The 25,426-nt window shown below is 48.3% G+C and overlaps 1 protein-coding gene across 8 annotated transcripts in view; it reads right to left on the bottom strand.

The window, feature by feature from the left end:
- The window catches only part of TLN2 (talin 2), a 395,955-nt gene that overhangs the window by 52,011 nt on the left and 318,518 nt on the right, over nucleotides 1-25,426 (bottom strand). For 7 of the 8 annotated variants that reach the window (XM_074366233.1, XM_074366231.1, XM_074366236.1 and 4 more), the window contains 8 exons: nucleotides 19,442-19,582; nucleotides 18,842-19,023; nucleotides 17,595-17,727; nucleotides 15,239-15,340; nucleotides 12,812-12,982; nucleotides 7,311-7,457; nucleotides 3,971-4,072; nucleotides 1,392-1,511 (listed from right to left, as the gene is read on the bottom strand). In XM_074366233.1, coding sequence (XP_074222334.1) covers nucleotides 1,392-1,511; nucleotides 3,971-4,072; nucleotides 7,311-7,457; nucleotides 12,812-12,982; nucleotides 15,239-15,340; nucleotides 17,595-17,727; nucleotides 18,842-19,023; nucleotides 19,442-19,582 — 1,098 coding nt within the window. The remainder of the gene's footprint in view (nucleotides 1-1,391; nucleotides 1,512-3,970; nucleotides 4,073-7,310; nucleotides 7,458-12,811; nucleotides 12,983-15,238; nucleotides 15,341-17,594; nucleotides 17,728-18,841; nucleotides 19,024-19,441; nucleotides 19,583-25,426) is intronic. The other variant, XM_074366238.1, reaches the window with a different exon arrangement.

Here is a 25,426-nt window from a genome sequence, read left to right as displayed (position 1 = left end):
AATTACAAGTCCATATGATCCTACTAAAACAGGGAGTCGTTTAAAAAAAAAAAAAGATGGCCTTGTGTAAAGAACCAACAGAATCCTGATGCAGGTCTCTGATAATTTTTCTTTCCTGGGAGTCACTTAACAGATTCATTGCAAATAGAATTATTCATGCCGCAGCCTAAATACTCAATCAATCTAAAATCTCAAACCACAGGCACTGTTAGAAACTCAAGTCATCCCATGCGGATATATATATGTATGCAAGTACATATATATGATTCTCCCATTTACATGCATTGTTACAACGTACGTTAGAAAGTGACTGTGTTTGGGGTTTTCACTTCTGTAGTGTCTCTGGGAGTCTTTGTGAAGACATGCTTAGACCTGGCCCTCAGGACAAACAGCAGCACTGAGTAACTAGCGGACACTGACTGTCAACCCCAGGAGAAGGGAAGACGGCCACAACCTTCTGCCTTGACAGCCTGGCTCACTTAGGAGTGTTATGAACAGGATTTGCCCTCCATAAACAGCTCGCCGAATTTCATGGATGTAGTTACCTTCGTCTTCCCAGGGTCCCTGCAATCCACTCCATTATCCTTTATTGCAGACGGAGCTTCCTTTCTCTAAGGAGGCACACAGGAGCTCAGGCCTGGGCCCCTTCTGTGTGTTAACACTGATGTGTGTCCTCAGGCACCCATCCTGTGTGCTTGCCAATGGGCCACTCCATTTCTCGGAGCTATTAGACAGGGGACCTCTTAGAGAGTGACCTCTGGAGCTAAACTTTGGCCACTTAAAGACCCTTAAGGGTGCAGGTGTTCTGAGGCAAGCCTGCATTGGCCATTAAGGAAAGCGAGTTTAGGGAAGGCAGGACGGTAAGGAAGAGGGGTCCACAGGAGGTATAGGACAGGGATCTGGTTCAGCTCTTAAAAAGCCACCAACAATATTTGGGCAAGACTTTGATTCATGAAAGCAGGCTAGGTACACAGCTCTTTCCCAAGGGAGGGATAACTGAATCCTGCACTTGGCTGTTCTAACACTTCTGTAAGCCTTTGGGAAATACACACATAATTGAGGGGGACCGCTAAGTGGGAGGAGGAAGTGTGGTGCGTGCTCTGCCCTTGGCATCAGTGATGGGATAGGAGTCCTGGCAGAACACTGTAAACAGAGTCCTTCTGGTGAAAGCCCGTCTCCCCAGATGCCCCAGGTCTCTGTCAATCAGCCTCAGAAAGGACAGTGAGCCCTGAGCGCAGGCTGGGTCTAAACCTGGGGGGTGTGAGGGAATAAGCCTGGTTCTGGCTACCAGGCTGGGGTCTTCTGGGGGAGGAGCTAAGCTATGGACAGTTCCCCGGGAGTGGGCACCAGTGTGGGTTTGCTCCTTAAAACAGGGACTTAAGGTGGCAGACCTCCTCCGGTTCCGCCGTGGCTGCTGCCATCTGGCCCTGGAGAGCCAGGTGCCCATAGTCACTGGTCATTTGTGAAGCCAGTCCTCCCAACTCCTCCGGGTTAGTAACCGACTTAGTCATCTGGAAAAAGAAAACAAGCAAGACACAAACACACATACACACAGAGAAAAGCGTGAGAACCACGGGTTAATACCACCGGAAGCCAAAGGGTTTCATTCACTTTCAACCTTCTGGCTCGCACTGGGGGCTGGACGCTGGAGAGGGCGGTTCAAGCGAAGCGGGTGCTGCATCCCGTACCACAGGCCAGCAGGTCCCGGCCGGGTCAGTGGCAGCATGCTCAGGGTCAGGCCGTGCAGCATGGAGGCCGGGCCTCAGGGTCCCCTCTCTGGGAGGTGAGAACACAGCGTCCAGCCAGCCCTGCCCCGTGGGGTCCCCAGGGAAGTTCCCTAGAGAAACCGCAAGGGGGCGCAGCTCCGTGCAGCGCACACCCGGGTCACACGTGGCTCTGGGGCTGATCTGGTCTCTGGGAACCCAGAAGGGGGTCCCGCACCGCTGAGGGGGGCATGAGGACAGGGTCATTAGGAAGTCGTGGCTCAAGTGATGGACACACCTAACATTTTGTTTTGGAGGAAGAAACTCACAGAATACAGCTTTGGAGTAACATTGTGCCAAAGAACGACCACATTTCAGCCACAAATTTAGTGAAGAGTATGCTGCAGCCAAAATGGTCAAGTTCTGCCTTTTCTACTCTCAAGATATTCTCTATTTTCCCCTGTTTCACAGAAAAACTTAACTTACTCTACCTAGCGGACATGCTCGTTTCTAGTTTTTCCTCTTCTGATAAAAAAATGCCTCTTAGTTCCCAAAGGCAGTTTGAACCTGCCCCCCAGAAAGGTATCCATGTCCCTCTTGGGCCCAAGGCTTCCCCCCTGCCCAACCTGTTCCCTAGACAACAGTACTTTCTGTGGCATCTGAATTCTTTGTATTTAAAGGGCTTTAAGCAAAAAAAAAAAAAACCCCAAAAAACCTGTCATATGACTCTGCAGCCACTGAGGCTGGACGTGAACATGTGCCAGGTTTTGTCACAGGTTTTCAGCCAAGGTGTGGGTTCCCAAGGCATCAGGAAGTGTCACAGGCTTTCGGCCAAGGTGTGGGTTCCCAAGGAATGCATGCCGAACCCCAAGAGAACAAGGCTGTGCCAAGAGCTGTTCCATTTGAGGCCACAGTGATTCTGGGGGCCACCTGGGGTGGTGAGAGGACTCTCACCCGATCAGGGACCCCACCAGCCACCTCAGGAGCCGGGGTCCTCAAGTGTGGACACGCAGGGTCAAGACGGGCTGGCCAAGAGCCTCGCCCAGGAGATATTCCAGAAACACCGTGGGGCCACTGGAACTGTTTCCCCCACTCTGGTGAGCTGCCCTGCGCTCCCTGCTCGGAGGATTTGGCACCGAGGGCTGCCAGATGTGACCTGCGTCCCCCCGAGCTCTCGAGCAGGGCCAGATCGGGGCCGACTCCAGCCTCCTCCCAGTCGCTGAGATGGGCACTGTTCCTCCCTCCCTCCCCAGCCCGAGTCGTTTTCAACAATGAGCCTGGCACAATTGCAGAGTTTCTAAGAACGAGCAGCAGCAGCTGGGGAAGCCTTTGTGGTCCAAGCTCAACCTCTAGTGGACACACGACTACATGACAAAACCGTCCAGAGAGGCGTTGGGCCTGATGGGGCAGGAACCACGTGGCGGTGCAGTCTCATCCCTCCACCTCCGGCTGGAGAGGGGGGTAGCAACAAACAGGCGCCTTTCAGTTTTATCCTGTGACATCTGAGCCTTCAGAAGTTAAGAACTTTCTTACTATGTATGTCTATTAATTATCTGAGGACAACATTTGTCATTTTTTGGTACGACTTTTTAATCTATTGATAACATTCACTGTCTCTCAATGCCATTTATATCTAAACATCCATATGATACAAATGGACTGCATTACATTTTGGCAAAAAACGAATAAATAAAAATTACCTCTAAAATTTACATGCCTTCTGCTGTCAGGAGAAAAAAATTTTTCTTATATAACCACACTTTTCTTTTGCCTGGAAGACTGTTATTGCTGTTATTGCTCATTGTAAGTACTGTCCAAGTATTATAATTCGATTCCATCAGTCAATCTCAGTTCTATCCCCAAATTTCTTCTCTTGTACTGTAACTTTAATCTAGAAGAACATCTCAAGTCCTCTGTGAAATAAATAGGATATTTTTTTCTTTCTCTGGAATTTGCAATTTCCTTCTCATTTCCTCCTTGATTCTAATTTTCTCTCTTTCCTTTGCTCCCCTGTCCTCATGCCCAAGTCTCAGTCAATCATTAATTCCCTTTTAGAGCTTTTTCATGAGATGAAATGTCTAGCGGCCTGGGGCTTCGAGACCACAGGCAGCCAGAAAGACCACAGATAAGGACAAAGCTGGGGCCCAGGGGGAGCTGGTGGCAAGGACCAATTTCTCTCCAGCACAGACCCCAGATCTGAGGACTCTGTGATGCGGTGGACAAGAGGGCAACAGTGGGGAGGGGGGGGCAGCCCATTTTCCTCTTACCATTTCCTGAGCTGTTACCGCAATGGCTTTGGAGTATTTAACCACCGTCGTCTGATAGTCGACAAACGTCCCCTTTGGTTCTGGAGGAGTGCCTTCATCCAGCTACAGACGAGAGGGAAAGAACCCAAGGTCATCAGAAGCCTGTTGAAGTGCGGGCTTTAGAAAAATGGAGAGGCTTTCAGAGTTTCTTTGGCCTCGAGTCAACAGAATCCCCCAGCTTCTGTGAGAAGGACCTCATGAGAGACGCATACAAAGTACTCAAGGCACACAGGCAAGGAGAGACCCCAATCTCTGCCGGGAGGTGGAGGGCTGTCCAGAGGAAGGACTGCTCAGCAAGTCGTTGTGGTACCAGGTAAGGAGTCTGCTTCAAACAAAAGGTGGGGAAGGAGTCCCGAGGGGAGGGAGCAGCGCCTGAGAGTACGGAGGTGGGTGAGAGCCGAGGTGTATGGAAGTCAGAGTGGTGGGCAGTCAGCTGTGGGGGGGAGGCAGAACCTACATCACGAAGGGTTTCCCTAGGAATGGTGCAGTGCATGGATATCTATCCCCCAGAACCCTCACTGCTGATCTAAATGGGTAAGAGAAGGCATTGCAAACACCAGGAATAACTTGTTGCTCATCTGACTCTAGCACCATTGGCACTGAGAGATAAGCAAGATCAGTGTGGAGCAGAAGAGGTGGAGAAGTGGGACAGTGGCTCCGTCCTTTGAAGAAGGACTGGGGACTCATGGGCTCAGAAGACTTGGATTTGAGACCTGGTTCCAGGACTTGTGAAGGAGCCTCAAGCTGGGTATTTAAACTGAATCTCAAGTCCTTCTCTGAGGAGACTTCCAAGCATCAGAAGGTTGGAGTGAAGGTCAACTGAGATAATACCTCTCACCTACGTGAACAGCTACATGAAGGCAGAGGAGAGGCTGACCATGATAATGAAGTTGATGATGATAGTGACAGTGTCAGTGATGGTAATGATGAGGAAAAAGGCCACCATCCTCACCACCATTGTCATCGTGACTGTCACCACTTCTTGCTGAATGATATTCTACGTGAGGAGACAAGGTGAAGAGAAATGAATATAGGAAGAGTGAGGATGGTGAACAGAAGGGAGCTGGTGAGGGGGTGGGAATCAAGCTGGATCTGTTTGATGAAGAACCTTGGACACTTGACAAGCTCTCCCTGGTAGCCCTCTGCCAGACAGCTGGCAGTCTGGGAAGAGACAGGGACCACAGGCAAGTAAGAAAAGGTTAGATGGAGTCGTCTATGGGAGCTACATGTCATGACCAGATCCAAGTGACAATGCGAGCTGAATCAATGTATCACCGTAGCCTAGTATATGAGGTTGCATAGGCTGGGATGTAATTTCTACCAAACCAACAACACAAACCCCAGGGTAGATTTCTTCTCCATTCTTTATCAGAGAGATATACACTGCCAAGTATCTCCATCACACCATGGGGGCCCTGCTGGTCAACTGAGGGTTGAGCTGTGGACTTATACATTCAGTATAAATTGACCGGACATCTTCTAAGGGTTGGTCCATGTGCTGGGAGCCTTCACATGAGATGCGGTGTAACTGCAAACAGGCCAGGATGTTGACGACAGAGGGCAGCTTAGAACACAGTGGCCACCGGCCACCATGATGAACTTCTACCAGTGTGAACACAATGAGAAAAGTAAGAACAAAGTAGTGATTTTTTTTTTTTTAGGATTTCAAATTTATTTAGTTGAAGAACTTCCCTTTATTCTGAGGTTATACACTTGAATTTTTCTGCCAGTCATTGCCTTTCAGGATTTTAGAAAATGATTCTAACAGTGCATCAGCGTTTTAACTAAATAACCAAAACTCATATAGAAAATGCCGTATTTGTAATGTGTTACTTGCTAAGGGGCTCAAAGGACCTGAGACATCACTTACTACACAGTCCCCAGTGATGGGCAGGCTGGGGTAAGCTTAGCAAAGGGACAATGGGGTAGAGGCTACAAAAACAAATGAAAAAACCTCCCATCTTCCAGGGATTGGTGGAACTCTTCCCTATCATTACAGTGATTGTGAAAAACACCTCCCGAGAAGAAAAGGACTATCACTTAAATTTTTAATTTGTGTTGAGAAAACTTGAGCTCCTTTATTTAATATGCTTGGTAGATACACAGCTTAATTTCAAAGCTCTGGTGTTCTGACGTCCTGAAAGCCAAACAAACCCACTGAGACTTGTCCAAGGGCCTTGAGGAAGAGGGGAATGTCACTCATTTCCTGCCAAACTGCCCAAATATGAAGCATGAGAAGCCCACAGCAGAAATCACCAGTGTGCTCCGACCAGGCAAGCCTGGGGTCTTTAAGGGACCCTCAGCAACCCCGCCCGGCTTGGGACTCTAATCATCCAATAATGCTTGTATTGTGTTTAAGGGGAATTATCCTAATTAGAGCTTCAGGCTGTCGGCTGCTTATGGCGAGATGAGCCAACCAATCTTCTCTAAATTAGCAATTAAAGACCACTTATTATCCCGAAAAACCACATTAATGTATTCGCAATCTGACAATGGACATTTCAAAACACAGAGGAAGTCTGAAATTCTTGGCTATGCTATCAGAGGACAGCAATTAGATGTTGATGAACAGTTGTTAACTCTAATGAGTATCCAGCAGACACGACTGGTGAAGGATTCCTGGGGGAGAGAGCAGGAGAGCCTGTCCACTCATCCTTCCCTCCGGACCCAACCCAACTGATGGGTCACTGGAGGAGAAATGACACCCACATGACCTACGGCTGTGGTCCACAGGGGCTTTCGTGCTTAGCCGCTTCAGTGGCTTCTACATCTGGCTAGATCCCAGAACAAAGGGGAGATTTAAAAATACAGATTCCTAGGCTCCACCCCTAGAGATTCCAAGTGATCAGGGCTGTGGCAGGGCCTAGGAATGTTCATTCTAAAATGCTCCCAGTGATTTCGAATTAGCCATGCGGTATGCCAGTGCTTGAGAATCACTTCCTTACTTCATTGTGGGGTTTGTTTAGCACAACAACTCTATGATTATCAGGGAAGTAAATAATTATTTCCATTTTATAAGGGAGGGGGCCAGTGATGCCTTCTCCATCTCCGTTTCCCCTTGTGTCAATGAGGAAGGAAGGGTGCAACTGGCTTACAAAAGTAATGAACAAATAATAAATAACAAAGAACACATTGGATGTATGATGGAACACTCGTACGTTAATCAGAAAAGAGGAGGCTTGTTGGTGTCAGCCTTGACTGACATCTCCCTAGAGGACAGCACCTGGGCCCACGTCTGAGCGACACCTTGGAGGAAGTGGGGTCACAGGGTGAAGGAGAGCGCCTGGGAGCCTGCACCCACCTTGCTCATGGCCTCTGCAATGGCGTCGACCATGCCTCCCACCAACCCCACTTCACTGGCAGCTTCATTCAGTGTCACCATGATGTCGTCCACTGCCTCCTTCATGAGCTGGGCAGCCTCTGTGATGGCGTCGTGGGTGTGCTGTGCCTGTATGGGGGGGCAGGGTGTGAAATGTTTCCATAAGCAGAAGACAATGGTGCTCAATCTCTCAAGAATCACCTCACTTCTTTTAAAGACAACCTTAAAAAGCAGAATATAAAACTGTATCCCCATTAAGGAGTACAACAATGTATTCTACACTTTTTCTTTTTCTTTATTATGCTTGTGCATTTGTTTGCAAAATATAGATCAAAAAGACAATTAGAAAAAGATCTCTTTTTGCAATCAAAAGGAGAAAAAAAATTACCAACATCAACCAGCATCTTATGACCTAATTTTACGTTACTATGTTCACAGGGATGGAAAGAGAATGCCAGATTCCCTAATATACAAGTTGACAGATTTAATTTAAAAGACTCTATTAAGAAAAAATGTGTTCACGATCCAATGAACTTCTTTTCGAAGTTGCCCAACACACCATAATTCCCTTTATGCAAATATGACTGGATTATGGAAATGTAGGTACATGCAGGAGAGAAATCTGCAGAAAGCTACACAGGCTTTGGATCTATGTTACATAGCTCCAAATTACATGCCATGAGGTTGGAGGGACAAATGAGGAAAGCTCTCCAGGGACAGACATTCTGCAGGCAAAGCCCAAGTGCTCACGAGTTCCTCTCAATGGTCCTCAGAGATGCTTTAACCACGTGTCAAGCACGGAGCAGTGACTGAATGAAAGAATGGTGGTACTGGGCTCCATAGAAAAACACTTTGAGGGGTAGCAAGATGCAGGGGACAGAGCCAAGGTCCCAAGGTCAGAAAAAGCTGGGGTTGAGTTCTGTCTCCACCACTAACTAGCTCAGAGGCCCTGGAGAAATGGTAATTATAACCACGCCATGCACTGGAATTCTAATGAGATGGTATGGCACAGGCATCTTACCATTTACAATAAGAGCAGACTAGTAGGGGACTGCCCCCTGCCTGGAAAATCTGCCCTAATGCCAGGTAGTGTCAGAATCCCACTGCAACCAGGCACCAGGTCCACCTACTCAGGGGGAATGGCCCTTTCAAAAGGCCCAAGAAATTGCGTCTTTACTTTGGTAGATGAGAAGCTAAGGAAGCCAGCGAGCGATGGTAAATGATAGCTCTTTTGAATCATTAAATGAAATAAGAACTTCAAAAAGAGGCTACGTGAGCCATAAGAACTGACTCGGTCTGCAGAACTGAAAAGCCACGGGAATCAGGACGCGATCTTCCAGCACAACATCTGATGAGACGTGAAGTACGTGGATCCCGGACGGTCACCCTGAGGCACCTGTGTCAGGGTGCAAAGCTCTCTCCCTTAGGGATGCGATGGAGTGAACTGGTAATTTAGGTCAATTGCTGATTTCATGGCACAAAGAAGGCAAAACACAAAATGTGCAGATTGCTTTGCTTTGATAATGGAAGCCTGACATCTCCTGTACATAATCCTCCAGAGAGAGTACATCATACAAAAAGGTTCTCATTTGTAAAAAAGATAAAGCGTAAGGCATGCATTGCTCCAAATCTCACTTAAGATGAGATGACTGTTGTGGGCACAAAAATGTCGGCAATCCTGTACATTCAACTTCAACAAAGTACACAGATCTGGGGAGAAGTGGAGCAGCCTGCCACGCGCCCATCCGCTCTCCCACGCAGGCTAAGAAGCCAATTTGCAGGGTGAGGGGGCAGCAGTACACCCCAAAGCAGTTCTCTGAAACTCCTTGGAAAGTGTCAAGGACACCTTCTCCACCCCGGCGCATCAAAACCTGCAAAAACACATCCTTGCTCTCGGCTGTCCCAGAACGAATTACCTTCTCATGGGCTCGTGCTGAGGATTCACTAGAGGGCCTGCTCTCCTTCATGCCACGTGTTTCAGTTTTACAGGTCCTTAAAGGGTCAGCTCAGAGTCTGTGAAGCCTCGTCCAATTAAGCCAGGGCTCACCCAGAGCCGCTTCCTCTAACGCCAACGGCAGACCTCTTGAGTAGCACACAGCCTCGGCCAAATCCCCCGGCGGGCGGCCGGAGCACGCGAGCATCAGACACCAGAAGACACAGTAGGCTCTCAATTAAGGCCTGCTCCACCGACCCATGGCGATCCGGGAAGTGGAGTCAGCAGGCTCAAAGGTGAGGTCATTATTTTAGAATCTGGAGGGGCTCCCTGTTACTGCTCCTCACGCCACTGCACAGGAGAATAATCCGACTCTGTTCTTTTTTTTTGGAAATGTGTCTGAAGTCTACTTCCAAGGGAGCCTTGCTTCTTTAGGATAGGGCTTCTACTACAAAGCCCAGCAGAGCAGGCCTGGACATCATGCGTTTAGAAAACGGGAGAAGGCTACAGGGGGCAGATCTCAATTTCAGTAGAGGGGAAAAAGCCAACTAATAGTCAGAACTGCCCGACAGTGGACAGGGCTGCATATTTGCTGAAGTGTTACGGGCAGAAGCCGGAGGGACCCTTCAAGGAAGATGCAGGAGGGAGCTGAGTGGGGGGAGGATGAGTGGGGGAAGGGTGAGTGGGGAAGGAGGGCGTGGGGGAGGGGGAGGGGGAGGGAGTCTGGAGGAAGAGAAGGCGTGTAGAAGGGTGCTCAGTGGGATTAGATCACACAGCAATGCCTTGTAATCATGTGATTCATTACCACCAGGCTCTGGAGCTGTGTTAAATATTATCCAATGTTTAATTTTTTTTTGGAACACCTACTATGGCAGCTACTTTATCTCATTTAACCTCGAAAACTACCACAGAGAGGTATTCATTAGCAACCCTGTTGTTTAGATGAGGAAACAAATGAAGTAATTTGCCAGCAAGAGGCAGAGCTTGAATTTGAATCCAATTACATTGGACCCCAAAGCTTACCCTGTTTTTCACAGAATCAAAGCCACTGATAACCACGTAACCACACTTGAAACACATTTTCTCTGCAAACCAGGCCTATGACATGTAACACAAACATCTATCACCCAGCACGTAGCAAGTAACACCTAGTAAACATCTGCCCAAAGAACAGCACCCAAGGGGATGAAATCTCTGCTTCAGGCCTCTTAGGGGAAGACCTACGAGCCAACTTGTGGTGTCGCAGGCAGTTCCGTGACAAGCCTGTCAAGTCTGCAGGCAGCACAGTTGACTGCTCACAGTGAGGGACCGACGTCAACTCCTGCGTTGCCGTGACTCAGCCCATGTTCATCGCCCAGTATTTCAGGTCATTCACTGAAAACTATCCCACGCTGGTCTCTGGCCATGGCTTCCAAGCAAAAGATGTCATTATAAAGCTTACAGTGTTGACTACAAATGCGCCCAACCATAAGGTTCCTCGGTGTAAAACAGAATTCCACGAGTTGCTCCGAACTTGCAGTCCAAGCAGAGGTGCTAACATTTGAAACATCCAGAAACCTCCTAATTTGAAATTATTCTGCTGAGAATGAAGTCCCCTCAGGTAGGGGTGGAGATGTGGCAGTAAACTGCCCTGGAGAAAAGATAACCCAGAACACATCCGGCAGTTTGGGGAGGGAGCAAAAAGCGCTGGTCCTCTGACTCGGGCTCCTGCCACTAACCAGTCACAGCCGAAAGGGCGGTCTTGCTCTTCCTGCAACTACTTTTGTTTTGCCAGACAACTCAGAACAACTTGCAGGCCAGGGCTGACTCTCCGTATTTTCAGCATGCCCAGAATTAGTCTCTTAACAGTTGCCAGATACGTGAATGAAAAACTGGACTTAAAAAAATAATGCAAGTCTAGTGGGAGAGGGTGTAGCTCAGTGGTACAGCGTGTGCTTAGCATGCACAAGGTCCTGGGTTCAATCCCCAGCACCTCCGTTAAAAAAAAAAAAAAAAAACCACCCCAAACAAAAAACTAATTACCTCCCTCACCAAAAAGACAAAAAATGCAAGTCTAGGACATTATCCATGCTGCCAGCAGAATGGTGTTTCTCCACTGTGGATAGGTTCTGTCACTCCCCACTGCTTACAATAAAGCCCCAGCCCCCCAGCGTGGAAGAGGAGGCCTGCACGATACAGCCCAGCCTCCCCCCCTCCCCCCGCCGCCCCAGTGCCCCCACACTCTGCAGGCTTCATGTGCACCAGCCTGGGTGCTGTTTCCTAAAGAGATCACAGTCCTTTTTTAACCCTCTCTGTGCCTTTCCAGATGCTGCCCCTCTGCCCTGCGTGCCTCTAGCCACCCTTAAGCGCAGGGTCCTTTCCCTCTTTCTGAGACTAATCAGCCGTCCTCCCTGCCACTCTCCTCGAGTCCTCCCAGCCCTGCTCCAGGCGGGGTCGGCCTGTGTTTCCAGAGGGCGCAGGCTCAGTCCCGACTGCACACCCACCTGGCCTGTGAGCTTGGACAACTCAGCAGAGCCATCTCTCAAACGCACAGTGGGAGGCTTCCTCTGCCGCTGAGCTCTTGTGAAGGTTATTTAAGATGAGGCTATCAGGTGGGATAAATGACACAGAGTCGGCACTTAGGAACTTAGCTCTGAGATCACTATTTTGTGATTCTGACTCTTCATGGAGAGTCTTCTCTGCTGCACCGTGCAACCGATCTGAAGATCTTAGAGATGCAACAAAACACGCTAAAAATACATACGTAATATAAATTCCTACAGCTCATAGGTCAGAATCCCACACAAATCCTCCCAGAAGTGTTCTCTCAAGTTAGTCTGCTTGGGTGGAGACCCACTGAGATCCAGTGACTGTGTGGAAGCAGCTGCTTTAAGACACAAATGCTGGGAGGAGCCTCCGACCTCCTCTCCAGGTTCCAGAACCCTGTGGAAAATTGGGGTGCACGCTGGTTGTGAAACAATCATTCTGAAAAAATCATCCCCGAGAGCAAAGGACATGCTGTCATCACCTTTGGTCACCTAAAGTAGCAGGGGGACGCACTGGGCTGAAGAAACGTTCCACTTGCAAACCTATAGTAAGGGAGGTTTTCTTATTGATCTACTATCCCCACGGCAACAGCAACACATGCCATGGTCACCCTGCACCATGTTTTGCTTTGAACTGAAGTACTAGGAAGAGAAATGAAATTCACTGGAAAACAATACATGTTGGCTTTGTGCAAGCTGGGTGTCAACAATGTGCAGGTGCCTGCAGGTGTGATGGTTTTAGTCCCCTAATAACCACACACTGTTTTTCTTTCCCAAGGACCCTCGCCTACACATTCTGTGGGGGAAAACATAACTTATAAATAAGCCTTAATTATGTGTATTTCTTGGTTCTCCTCTTAAAGACCCTGGGGAGGGCCAAGAGAAGATGATTTCCCGCCTTTGAATGGGAAATCAAATGCCACCATCCAAAAACCAGAGGTGACTTCCCTGGAGGAACGTGGTACAAAGGAATGCATGATGGCTTCTCAGTGGCCTAGGTGAGCCTGCAGCATCCTGAGCTGTACCTTGGGGTTTCCTCCGCCTTCCTTGGCCGCATACAGCATCTGCAGGGCAGACTCTGCGAGCGTCTTGGTCTGGTCCAGCACGGTCATCTGCTGCTGATGGTCCAGAATCTTGGAGGCCACGCCCACTGCAGCTAAGATCAGGGGCTCGAAGTAGCTCGCCAGCTGTGTCACCTTTTGAGACCAAAAAAGCCACAGGTGTATCATGTAAACACATGTGTCCCCTTCAGGGTCCCTGCTGGGGGGGGGGGTGCTGGGATGGGGATGGGATGACTGATGGGGAGAGGCAGATCTGCTGGGCTTCGCTTTGGTGTTTTTCTACTTTACACCCAGTATCATGAATTACAGTCACCCTGTAATATACAGAGAGATCCTAGGACCTTATTCATTATTCAGAAGGCCTCAGAGCCTCTAGAAAACATGTGGCCCTACCAATACCTTGACTTTGGACTTCTGGACTCCAGTACCGTGAGAGGTTGAATTTCTGTTGTTTTAAGCCCCCCAGTTTGCAGTAATTTGTTATGTGGGAAATCAATCCAGATGGGGTCTGAGGATTTGCCTTTATCACTCCCAGGTGGTGCTGAAGCTGCCGAACTGGGGCCCCACCTGAACGCTGCCATGAAGCATCGTACCAGTCATCAGCCCACAACCCCTGTGGACGGAGGGCCCCTAGGCTGCCTTTGTCCAGAACGCCCTTTCAGAAGGGGAGGCTGGTTGAGCCAAAGGGCCGAGAGTAAATCCGTAACTCAGGTGACACAAATATATCACGTCTCTTTTCATGCCATCCACTGACATAGCGTAATAGGGAAGAACAAATCTGACTCCACATTGGATCTGTTTCTTCTACTTTAACTTTTATATTCTGTTCCTTTTGCTACAAGTTAGCCACTGAAGGGATGTTGCCTGTAAGCTTAAGTTATACACAGTGGCCCACCTCTGGGAACCCTGCCTCCCAGGTAATGAGCATTAACTAAAATACCTTTGTTTAGCTCACAGGAAACATCCTGACCAGGCCCACCTGAAAATGACTGCAGGAAGGAAAAAATTAACATATTTCCTCTCGAGGCTGACTGGAACCAGGAAATGTGTGACTCCACTCCCTCCCCTTTTAGTGTAAAAGAGGCAGGAATTCTAACTCAAGCAAGATGGTTCTTTGGGACAATAGTCCACCATCTTCTCGGTCTGCTGGCTTATCAAACAAGGTCACTAATCCTTGCCCCAACAACTGGTCCCTCCATTTACTGGCTGTTGTGCAGTGAGCAGTATGCGCTTAGACTCAGTAACAACAGGAATTAATCTTCCATACTAACAACATATCTGCAGAGACAAGGATGCTGGCCTAGAAAGCTAGAAGTATTTTCTTACGAATCCCTACTCGGATCAAAAGTAACTGCTGAAATGATGTCTAGCTAGTCTGCCAAACTCACTCTCTCCGCAGAAGTCACACACGCAGTGCTCCAGCCTCCAGGGCAGTCCCCCGACCCTCAGAAACCTCTTCATACAGGTGGACAAGCCCTTTCTTATTATAAAGGAACTCAGCTGAGAAATGAAATTTTCCACACTTGAAAAGGCAGAGAGACACCGGCCATTTTCAATCTCAAACACCTCTCCTTAGAACCAGCAGGAAGCTTAGTAGGCCCTTAAGCTATTCTATAATTTGAAAAAGCAGGAACATTGATTTTCTAAACTCAATACCCGCAGAGAAGATTTTGGCTACTGGATTTCTTGATCTGCACATCGATACAGATGGCTGCACTGATAAAAGCTAGGAAACCCTGCAGGTTGTTAAAAACCCAATGTCTGCTCTCTCTCTGGTGAGGCACAGACTTCTTGATAAGCCAGCCATCCCTGGATGATTTGCAAAATGAACCCCACACATGCAAAAACATCACTAAGCACCTGCAACCACGTGGGTCAGAACTTTGAGTTCAGGAGCCGAGCAGAATGGCCACACGGGGGCGTTAGCTGTCGAGGGTGAGGTCTGCAAGTCTGCTTTGCTTCCTCACGTGTGGAAACGGACACTGTATTAGAAGCCGTGGAGGAAGAACAGACCCTAAACACACCAGAACGACGGTCGGCCAGCACATAAGATGGCAGACATCATGCCAGGAACGCCAGCCTCAGTCTCTGTCTTGTCCCAGCCAAGGTCAAGAGCAACAGGTCATTGGCTGCCAAGTCTGACCACACCCAGAAAAATCTCTCTGTACTTTGTGTCTCAGTGCTACGTGAAAATAGAGCCTGAAGCGGTCATTTCTGGAGAAGATGCTGACAGAGGTTGAGTGGCATTTTCTCTAGTTGAAGCTACTGGTGACCCAGGCCAAACCCCTGCCATGAGGTTTTTGGGAACAAGAATCACAAAATCAATAACAACCCCCCCACACCTGCTCCTCACACGCTCTCAGCAGGACCCCCCGGGCGGGCGCACGTTACCTTATGTCCCAGCTGAGCTGCCTCTCCCCGAGCCGCCGTGGCAATGGGATCGATAAGGTGCCCGATTTCCTGGACCACTGAAGTCAGCTGCTCCTGCAGGGCCTGATAAGGAGAGACAGCTGTCAAGGTCACCCTACAATGGCAACCCCCAGAGCTGCACCGATCTAAACAGGTCCATGTGAAAGATAAGGAAGGCCACAAGAAATGGACATCAAAATGCCTGGACGTGTCATCAAGCCACTTCTACACCTCCGATCCCCTGGGCCAGACCCTCCCCCGCCCCACCACAGTGCCACCCACGAGGGACATGAGTCAGGCACGAGGAACACTTTTCCTATTGGCTTCTCACTCCCAGCAACCACAGTGACAACTGATGCTACTGGCATCTTTACTTTGGGTTACTCAGCATAATTACTGGAAAGGTGGGACTGCCGGGACCTTCCAAGAAGGGAAGACGACTTTGTACACACGGAGAGAGCTGATGGTAGGGTCTCAGGGAACATCCAGTCGCTATGCCCTCAGAACTGAGAACCCCCCAGGCGGGGAGTGGGGAGGAGGGTGACGTAAAAGTGAGATCAGCTCTCTTAAAGCAGGACTATCTCCCAGACCGCACACCGTGAAAACACCAGGTGAGATGTCCAGAAGCTCAGGTCGGGCGCTCAGTGTGCTGTATCTGGTGATGTGGACCCACTATTGAAAAAGGCATCCTCAAGGCATTTCTCCTCAGGTTCGAGAGATAGTTTAATCTCTCCATCCTAAAGAACCGGAGTCATGCTATAAAGAGACGGGGCGAGGTATCTAGATTATGCTGAAGTGTGAAGGGGGCAGGGAATTCAAAGATGGAGAGTGTTAACGAGGAGCGGGAAAGATCAGACCTCTCTGCTGGAATCTCCACAGGGGCTTCGCTCGACAGGATTAATAGATCAGTATGTTGGACATTTTAGGTCTGCACATACCAGCATGAAATGGGGTGATTCCTGACAAAGTGACAATGTCCTGCTCATAAGAAATGAGACTCAGGCTACTCGTCCACCGAACAATGTTGCACATGAGCCAGGGGCGGGATTTGAGCAGAGTTCAGTCAATGAGCAAAACTTTAAACAAAATCCTGGGTTAAAAAAAGGAAAAACTGAGAGATGGAGGTGAGTGGAGAGAAACCTCCACACTTTCACAGGTCTTATTTAGCGAATTACTCCTTATCTTCCCACTCATAATGTAACTACAGTCAAAGATATTCCAGCAGTGTTGTCTTATTACGGATGGCTTGTTAAATTAAATACTCTGTAAGTAGGAAGCACATGCAGATAAAGGGGAGGGATTTTCTTCCTAGGGAAGAAGTCAAGACAGAGGATAGGTTTTGGGAGGGAGTGAAAGGATGGGGGTGGGGTGGGGCGGTGCTGCCATCTTTGTTTCCTGATCAGGATGCTAGTTACAGGGTGCACTTAGCTGGCGGGACTCCATGAATCTGCACATTTCTGACAGACACACTGCTCTGTGTGCACATTCTACTTTAATGAAACAGGTTAACAATAATGCTAACATTCCTTCTTTCTTTCCTTGGAAATGGGGGAAGCAGGCGAAGCTAGAGTGAAATAGTTCTATTAATAAAAATGAGCAGTTCTAAGTCTGGGCCCTGCTGAGAGGCAGGGGCCAAAGTTCATTACTGAGGGGCTCAGTGGCAATAGGGAAACGTCAACAAACCGACCATCCATATTTATTAAGCACCTTCTGGGTGTCAGGCACTTTCAACAGAAAGAAAACAGTATAAATCAGGGGGCTTTGGACAGGTCATAGGAAAAACTTAATGGAGCAAAGTAGGAAAATTCTATTTTCAAAAGTGGAAAAATGGACAAGAAAGGGCAGAGTGGCTCTGAGCTAGCAGAATGCAAAAGGGCCTCCAGTACGAGATACTGAGTAACTGCAGAAGTGTTTACCTCTGAATGGACCAAATGCATAGGGTTGAATGCTGAATTTGCCCATCAGTCAAAAAAGTGCATTGATGAAATATGACAGAGAAGCATTCAAAATCTACATGCTTAGGTCTGCTCGGAAGTGTTCAACTGAATATGGTAACCCCCCTACAGATATACTCTTATCTGACAATGATCATCCCCCCCCCCCAAATTTCAGCCATATTTGAACATTCCACCCATGCAGTATATGTCCCTTCACCAAACCATCACTCTCCATTCAGCATTTACTCTACCCACTACAAAAACTTCCCAGACTGGTTCCAGGGGAAGGGGGTCTAATGATGAAACTTGCATCAGAAATATGTTGGTGCCATTCCCCCATCCCTAAAGCCTGGTGCTGTGTTCCCAGGAGCTTCTGGGCTGGCCACGGAGCCCCAGCCTACCTCCACGGAGATGTCATCCCTTGTGGCCAGGCTCTGGCTGACAGCTGCCAGTGAGGCCTGCTCGATGTCCCGGATGCACCGGTTGATGCCATCAATGGAGTAGTCACACTCCCTCTGTCCAGGGGCCTTGTCCCTGGAGGGACAGAGCAAGTCAGACACAGGCTCCATGAAGCTCCAGTCCCAACACCTGACTCACATCGGTGGGCCAGGTGCCCCTGTCTACTGTCAACCCCACTCAACTGCCTTCAGGAGTGAATCCCTGACCCTTGCTTGGTAATGCTTCTCTTCAGAGCCCATGCATTTCTCAATTTAACACTTTGCTAAGTCTACTTATTTCTGGTGGAAAGGATAGGGTGCTGTCCTCCATCTCAGGCTGATGCCAGGCAACTGCAAATTAAACAATTTGGTCTTGGATTCTCCATTTACTGGCTTAAGCACAGGACTCTCATTAAAAAAAAAAAAAGTTAGTGCTATTTCTAGTGCAAATATACTATGGTCTCTACATTGTATTCTATTCACAAAGTCCTGGGTGTGGCAGGAGTTAAAATATTTGGTGGATTTTTCTTTGCAAGGCATTAAGAAAGCTAATGAGGTCCTGAGTTTCAAATGCAACTGAAAAATAAAAAATATCCAAGGAAAGGGATGCATTCCATGCTGTCGTGTTATCAACTTTGGTCAAATTTGGAAATGCTTTATCTACTCATGGGATGATTTTTTCCGACTCCTACCATCACCAAGGAGGTTAGAGGTGCCCAGAGTTACTGTGGGACAAAGAACACCTTTTTGTCTTATTAGCAAAGTTAGGTAGCCCCAATCCTGCTAAATAAATAAATAGTAATGCTCTCTGCCTAAGCTCCAAGGCGCAGACAATATGGTATAATGGTTAGAAGGACTGGGACTAAAGCATTTGGGCCCGGGGATGACCTTGGGAATGTTACCTAAATGATTTTCTGCCTGAATTCTCTCATTAGTAAAATGGAGACAATGGTAGCATCTATTTCACAAGGCTGTTGTGATGAACAAATAATGTAATACAGGTAAAATGCTTGGAAAAGTATCTAAGATATAATAAATGCTCAGGTTGGCTATTATTGTTGTGACAAGTGCTACCACTGCTCCCAAAGAAGTAAAGAAAAAGATGATGGTGATGATGAACCACATTGCTATTAAATAAAAGTCCTGATGGGCTTATCCTCTTCCTGCCCTGTCAGATGCAGGCCCTAGCAATTTCTAGAGGAGTTACTAACCTGATAGACGTGATGAGACTCTTGATAGAGTCAGACACGGTGTGGGAATGTCCCGCCAGCACAGACCAGGTGGGCGGGTCTTTGGGGTTGATGGCCAGTGAACGTGCAGTGCGGATGAGGTATGATGAGCTCTCCAGCATGGTCTTGGCTGAGACCAGGATTGGTTCCTGTGCCTGGGAGCCCTGGGACCAAACAGCAGAAGGGTCAAGGGCAGAACACACAGACTAGATGAGTCAGCTGGACCCAAGGAGGTCTTGTTCTTTACCAAGTCATCACTTCTCTAGTTTGAAAGGAGACGGAGGGCAGAGAACCATGGAGGCTGATTCACTCCTTAAATATTTTTGAGTGTGACACATACCAAGAATTAGCCCCAAACCTACGCACAGAGATTGTTCTCAACATATAAGGCAAAGACACTGCCTCTTAAGAGATGTGCAGACACTGAGCCTTCATTAACTCTGTGTGTATCGTCACTGGCAACAGTAACAGTGCCCTACACACTGACAGAGTTTTTGGAATTCATAACTGTTCATGCTAACTGAGTGTCACACGAAACTAGCCAAAGATCTTAACATTATCTTTGCTGCAAAGATCCCCTACCTCAGAGCTGATCTGGGCAGGAATGCTGACAAATTCAGGGTTGGATGCAAACGCTGTCAAGTTCTCCACAGCTTCGATTAAGGGTGCGGTGGCAATGCGACATTTATTGCGGTTGTCTTCAGAGAAATCCCCGTCCAGAGCCTGATGGAATACAACACGGAGACTACACCCCACTGAGAAGCACCGATCACTCCTGGGCCACAGTCATTGCCTCCCAGTGAAAAGAAGGTGCTTTGATGGGAATATTGAAAATGTCTGGTGAATCATAAACAATGAATGAGAACTAGTTGGAGGGATCTCTGCCATCAAGCAGAGGGGCTCAGTTAGCAAGTGTAAGAAATAAAGCTGAACGTGCGGCTCACAGGCAAGCTGGCCTCAGTCCCTCCACCCCCAGCTCTCATGATTCAGAGGGCGCCCCGCTCTTCACCCCCCACGAGCCACGCTGCCAAACCCTGCAGCCGAGCCACGTTCTTCCTGACTTTTGAGACCACGCCCTTTGGCTCTCCCCCTCCCACTCCATTTAAGTCTATTCCCTCCCAAACTACAAAAATACATTGTTTGGCACTTTCAACTTCTAAGTCATTTTCACCTGGATGTCCCTGAATGACTGATGGAAACAGGGCTTCCATATCTGCCATTTTGAAGTCAGCAAAATGGACTCCAATGGGAAAAAACAGACCAGAGCTATCCTCAACAACATGGGCAAACTTCACAGACATGATCCTTAGGTAAAGCGGCCAGACACAATAGGGTGCCCGCTGCACGATTCCATTTGCACAAAGCACAAAAACAGGTGAAACAGGTTCAGGTGTTGGCGGTCAGGTCACCCTTTGGAGCCAGTGAGACTGAAGGGGCACAAGCTGGGCTGCTGGGGGCTGGCCACGCTCTGCTTCTTGATCTGGCTGCAGCTTCTTAGGTGTGTTCAGTTTGGGAAAATTCACTGAGCTGTACACACATGGGTTCTTTTGGTCTATGTATCTCATGCTTCAAAAGTTTATTTTTTAAAAATTAGCAGCAATAACACAATGGCGCTGAATGGTCAGTCATGCAGCTGATTAATGGCCTGAATGGAAGACGATCAGGTAAGTGGTCTGTGATGCATGCCAGGCTACCCCTCAAAGGGTTAACACCTGAATCCAAAGTTCCCCAACCCTGGGCTCCACCTCCTTAAGTACAAGACTCTTGGAACCAACAGCCTGTGACCCAGAGGCGGCACCCTCCCTCCTAACAAAGGGCTACATTTGAGAAGGCAGTTTGGTTTGTAGAAGAACGTAAGTTTCCTTGTTAAATGACCAATTAAACTTTTAGTTTAAGCATTATGAGTGTATAAAAGTCAGTTTAGACAGTCAGTGAACAAAAAACCCAGAGGCACCGGCATTATGAAACAAACCAGATCTGAGACGGGAGCATTGCTCTCTTTCAAGAAGGCAAGAGTAGGCGGGCATGGTTGGCTTAAAGGCTATCTGAGTATCAGCTGTATTCCAATCAAGCCTTGGCAGCTTGGGACCGTAATTACACATCCTAATACTTTCAGAGGAACCCCCGCAAGCCCGCTAATGTAGCCTTCCCTGAGACTGCGTAGCCCTGCTCAGGCCCTTCTCCACTGGACAGGCACTGACCTGGACCCTAACCTCGCCTGTTCTGCCGTTCCTCCAGGCCCAGTGGAAACCCTACGTGTCTGCTGCTCACTCATACATACAGCCTCAGTTGTTTTTTTCTTTTTTTAACTTAAGTATAGTCTGTTTACAATGTTGTGTTAATTTCTGGTGTACAACATAGTGATTCGTACATATACATATATATGTTTATTCCTTTTCATATTCTTTTTCACTATAGGCTATTACAGGGTACCGAATGTAGTTCCCTGTGCTGTACAGTAGCACCTTGCTATTTATTTATTTTATGTATAGATAAATCCCAAACTCTCACTTTATCCCTCCACCTCCCTTTCCCCTCTGGTAACTGTAACTGTTTTCTAGGTCTGTGAGTCTGTTTCTGCTTTTATACAGCCTCCGTCCTAACTGCCACGTCCTCAGTAAACACTGAGTTAGCACCTGTTACCCGCACCAGAACGCTGCACTGGCAAAGTGGCAGGGGACCATCTCGGCACTCAAATCGAGTTGTGCTATTAACATCATTGCCTCCAGACCCTACAGGCTTTAGAGCAATTTGGAAATCAGAGTGGGAGACAGGGTGGGTGCCGTCCAGCAGGAGCCTGACAAAAGTGGTCCCAGCACAGGCCAACCCCCAGCAGGCAGATGGCAGGAGTGGACTCTGGCATCAAGGGAACTCGAATCCCAGTGGCACCAATCACACCTGCTCTGGTCGGAAGGACAGGGCTCTAGTTCAACGGAAGATCCTGAGCCTCTCCGTGGCGCTGCTCACTCCTCCTGCTTCTGACCTCTCCACACTCCTCCCACCCTTTTCTACCTTCTGCAATGCTCTCAGCCTATTGGGAACGCAGACGTCCGATCAAATTACCAACCCTTAGCTGAACTTATTAAAAATGACAAGATGACTAGCCCAGGTAAACCCCAAGGAAGCATTTTCTAATTGTGCAGTTTCATGAACATCACCAACAGGATGAAGAAAGGTTTTGCTTTTTTGTTTGTTTTTTTTTGAGCCTAGGCCCTAAAACCACATATCACATGGCCCAGGCTGGTCAAGAACAGGACCCTGAAGAGTGGGAACTACGGACGAGAAGGCCAAGTTCTAATCTACCACTTTTTTTTTAATTTTCAAGAGAGAAAAGCTATTTCCTCCAAAGGAAGCATTTAGCATCAGGGAGGCTGGTTGGTTCACAGGCAGAGTATTTCACTCCTGAATGCTGCTTCTGCTCTGGGGGCTGCCGAGCCACGCCAGTAAACCGCATACTCGAATCTGGTGAAATTTCTGGCAGGCACGACAGTTCTCAAGTAGACATTCCAGGTCACAGAACGTCCAGTACGCCAGCATCAACAACGAAAGGGTCGGGCCACTTAGCCAAATGCTCAAGTCCCATCAGGACGAGGGCGCCCTCCACCCTGGGCCAGCTCCTCTGAACGTTCTCACACTCAGCAAAATCTCACAGGGATCTGGGAGACACAAGTTCCACACGGGCACCAGAATCACAGATTTCCGGACTTTAGGGGTTAGCAGTGATCTTACAGATCATTTGATCCCAAAGCTCTGATGTTTCAGGTGAGAAAACTAACTCCTAGAAAGTGACACGCTGTGCCAAGCTCACTCCTCAGACCAGAACCCAAGACCCCTGGCTCCCTTCCCTCCTACTGACCGTAGACAAAGGCAACAAGAATGAGGTGTAAGAAGCCCAAGAGGTTTTCTTCCTTCTTTTTCTTCTCAAGAAATCTACTTTACCAATCCAGACACATGGACGACCAAGACAACATACTTACAGTCGAGGTGAAGTCGATTCAGGAGAGCTGGGTCTGGCGTCTTTCGTACGCCCTGGAAATGCTTAATTGCAAAACCTCACGCTTCCACTCCGCTGGGAGCGGCAAGGCTACGCTCCCACTTCTCAGAGAAAAAAAGCTGTTGCTGCACAATTTCTACTTGGCACCCAAACCTGAGTGACTGCACACTGAAAACCACATTCCATTCCACACATCTGGCTTGAGGCTGGGTAACGAGCGGACCGGAGAGAGAAAAGCAGGCTTCGGTCCACGAGGGGCCTGGCAGAGAGGTGGTGACCATGGTTAGGGGTCCGTCTGCTTCTACCTTGGCCGGCCCTGAGAGCAGGGTCTGGCAGGGAGGAGGGTGCCCGTATTTATCCTTGCTGAGCCATGCTCTGGGATTGCAAAGAATGCCATCAGGAGAGATTTTCAATTCCTGGAGGCATGCATTCTAAATGGGTGCTGATAACCCACTGTGAGGTAATCTGCTCCCTGCTCTCCAGTGCTCCTCCCGCCCGGTTCTCTGTCCTTTCTCTGACTCTAAAGGTGTGGCAACTGGGATTTAGGCTGGGCATATCCTTTTGGTTTAAAGAAAAGAAAAAAAAAAAAAAAGCACTAAAGCATAAGACTTAGAGCAAAATGCAGCCTTGAGGGCAGCTGTCTTAAGCATTTAGGAAATTAAATATTCATTTGTTTCTCTCTTTGACAGGACTCTTCACCATTCCTTAACACAGATTATCTAGTCAATGTGTATGTAGTATGGTACATGACAGCGAGGCAACCTGTGCCATTTTCCTATCAGTAAATTAAGAACAAAGTTCATCGTCCCCGACAAAGGCTGCCAGGTGATGGGAACAGAAAAACCAAATGCATTTCAGCAAGTTGAGGGGCAAGAGGTTAGTTTCTGTTCCTCGTGCACTGCTCCTAACCCCCAGGATGCTCCAGGGAGAGGAGGCCCTTACCTTCTCCACATTACAACCACCCTGAATCACCACCCCTGATGTTTCTGCACAGGCCTATCTTTTAGGCCATCACAAGAGCTCATCTGCTGCAGAGAATTACAAAGAGGGATTGCCACCATGAGGAGCCTCTGAGAAGACGATGAGATCTTAACAGAGAGAGGTCAGGACTTAAAACCAAGGAGGAGGCAGCAAAGAAAGGTTTCCAAGAATTTGTATAGAAGAGTTTCTTGTCTTTTTCACTCCCTTGTCCACCTAAATATAGCCTGTGTCTTGATGATCAGAAGATGGCCAAGTTTAACCGAAATTAGTTAATTACACAGCAACCAACAATGATGTCACTGCTTTTCAGTTCTACTGCTGTCTCTCCATCCCGGCCTCCCCGAGACTCGCACACAAGCACTGGCAACACACCCAGGCATTTCTTCCCAGGCTGGTCAGCTGGACTAGACTCTCTACCGAAGATGTGAACTGCATACCAGGGTTGAGAGCAGGATGGAGTTGAAATAGCAGGGGATCTGGGTCTGAATTCCAATCCACCACTTCCTGGCTGAGTCACCCCGGGAACGTTACCTAACCTTGGGCGCCAGCGTCCTCACTGTAAAATGGGGATGACAAGCACAGGATAGTTGCATGGACTGAACGCGTGATACACACAAAACACCGGGAACAGGCTTTGCACAAACAAAATATTAAGAAATGTAAGCTTTACTCATTTTGAATGCCACGAACCAGGAAGGGAATTAGGGTGAGCTGCCTCCAGGATCCTGGGGGCTCCCAGGCACTGACTTTATTTATTCATTTTCAACCTATCTTATTATTGCCTTCAAATAGGTGGATTTTAACTTGGTTGTTTTGGGGGGTTTTGTTTGTTAGTTTGTTTTTAAAATAGTTTAAAAAAAAAAACTCAACAGCTGAGAAATTGCCGACAGGGCACTCGCCTGCCCGCTTCCAACCACGGCGGGGCTGGGCTGTACCATCTCTCCTTGGCTTCTGCTTGGCTCAGCCTATTGACAGATTAATCCACATGATTAAACCGGATGTGTGTAGAGCAAGGGAAATGAGGTGGGCAGTACCATCTCCTCTGGAGAGGACGGGGCAAAGCCTCATCACCCCGGGACTCGCCCAGCAACAAAGCAGATCATCCCACCTCAGTGAGTGTGAAAACCCCTCTGTCGAATGCTAGCCCGCCAATGCCTTTCCCTCCTGCGCGTCCCACTCACAGAGAACGGGAAGCCCGCCTTCCCCGACACTCTCCTTTGGAGGCTCAGAGTGGGGTGCTGGGCTCTTTGCCTGAGGTCTGCTGCCCAGATTGTGGCTGCTTTCCCACAAGGTCAGCTGCTTGTTGTCAGCTTGGTGTCCCACCTAGGACAGACTGGGTCTGCGGTCTTTCCGCCCAGCTCCTGCGACTTCCTCCTCACGGGGTACCCTGCCCCACCTCCCCCCACGTGCCCATGGCCACTAACATACAGATGAACTTGTTACACATGGGGAACACTCTATTTTAAGAAGTTGGTGCTATAGATGAACAACAAGGACCTACTGTATTGCACAGGGAGCTATGCTCAATTTCTTGTAATAACATATAATGGGGAAAAAAATCTGAAAAAAAAAGTATATATATGTATAACTGA

The sequence above is a fragment of the Camelus bactrianus genome, chromosome 6, assembly GCF_048773025.1.
Source record: "Camelus bactrianus isolate YW-2024 breed Bactrian camel chromosome 6, ASM4877302v1, whole genome shotgun sequence".
Classification (NCBI taxonomy): Eukaryota; Metazoa; Chordata; class Mammalia; order Artiodactyla; family Camelidae; genus Camelus; species Camelus bactrianus.
This window is presented reverse-complemented; position numbering and strand designations above follow the sequence as displayed.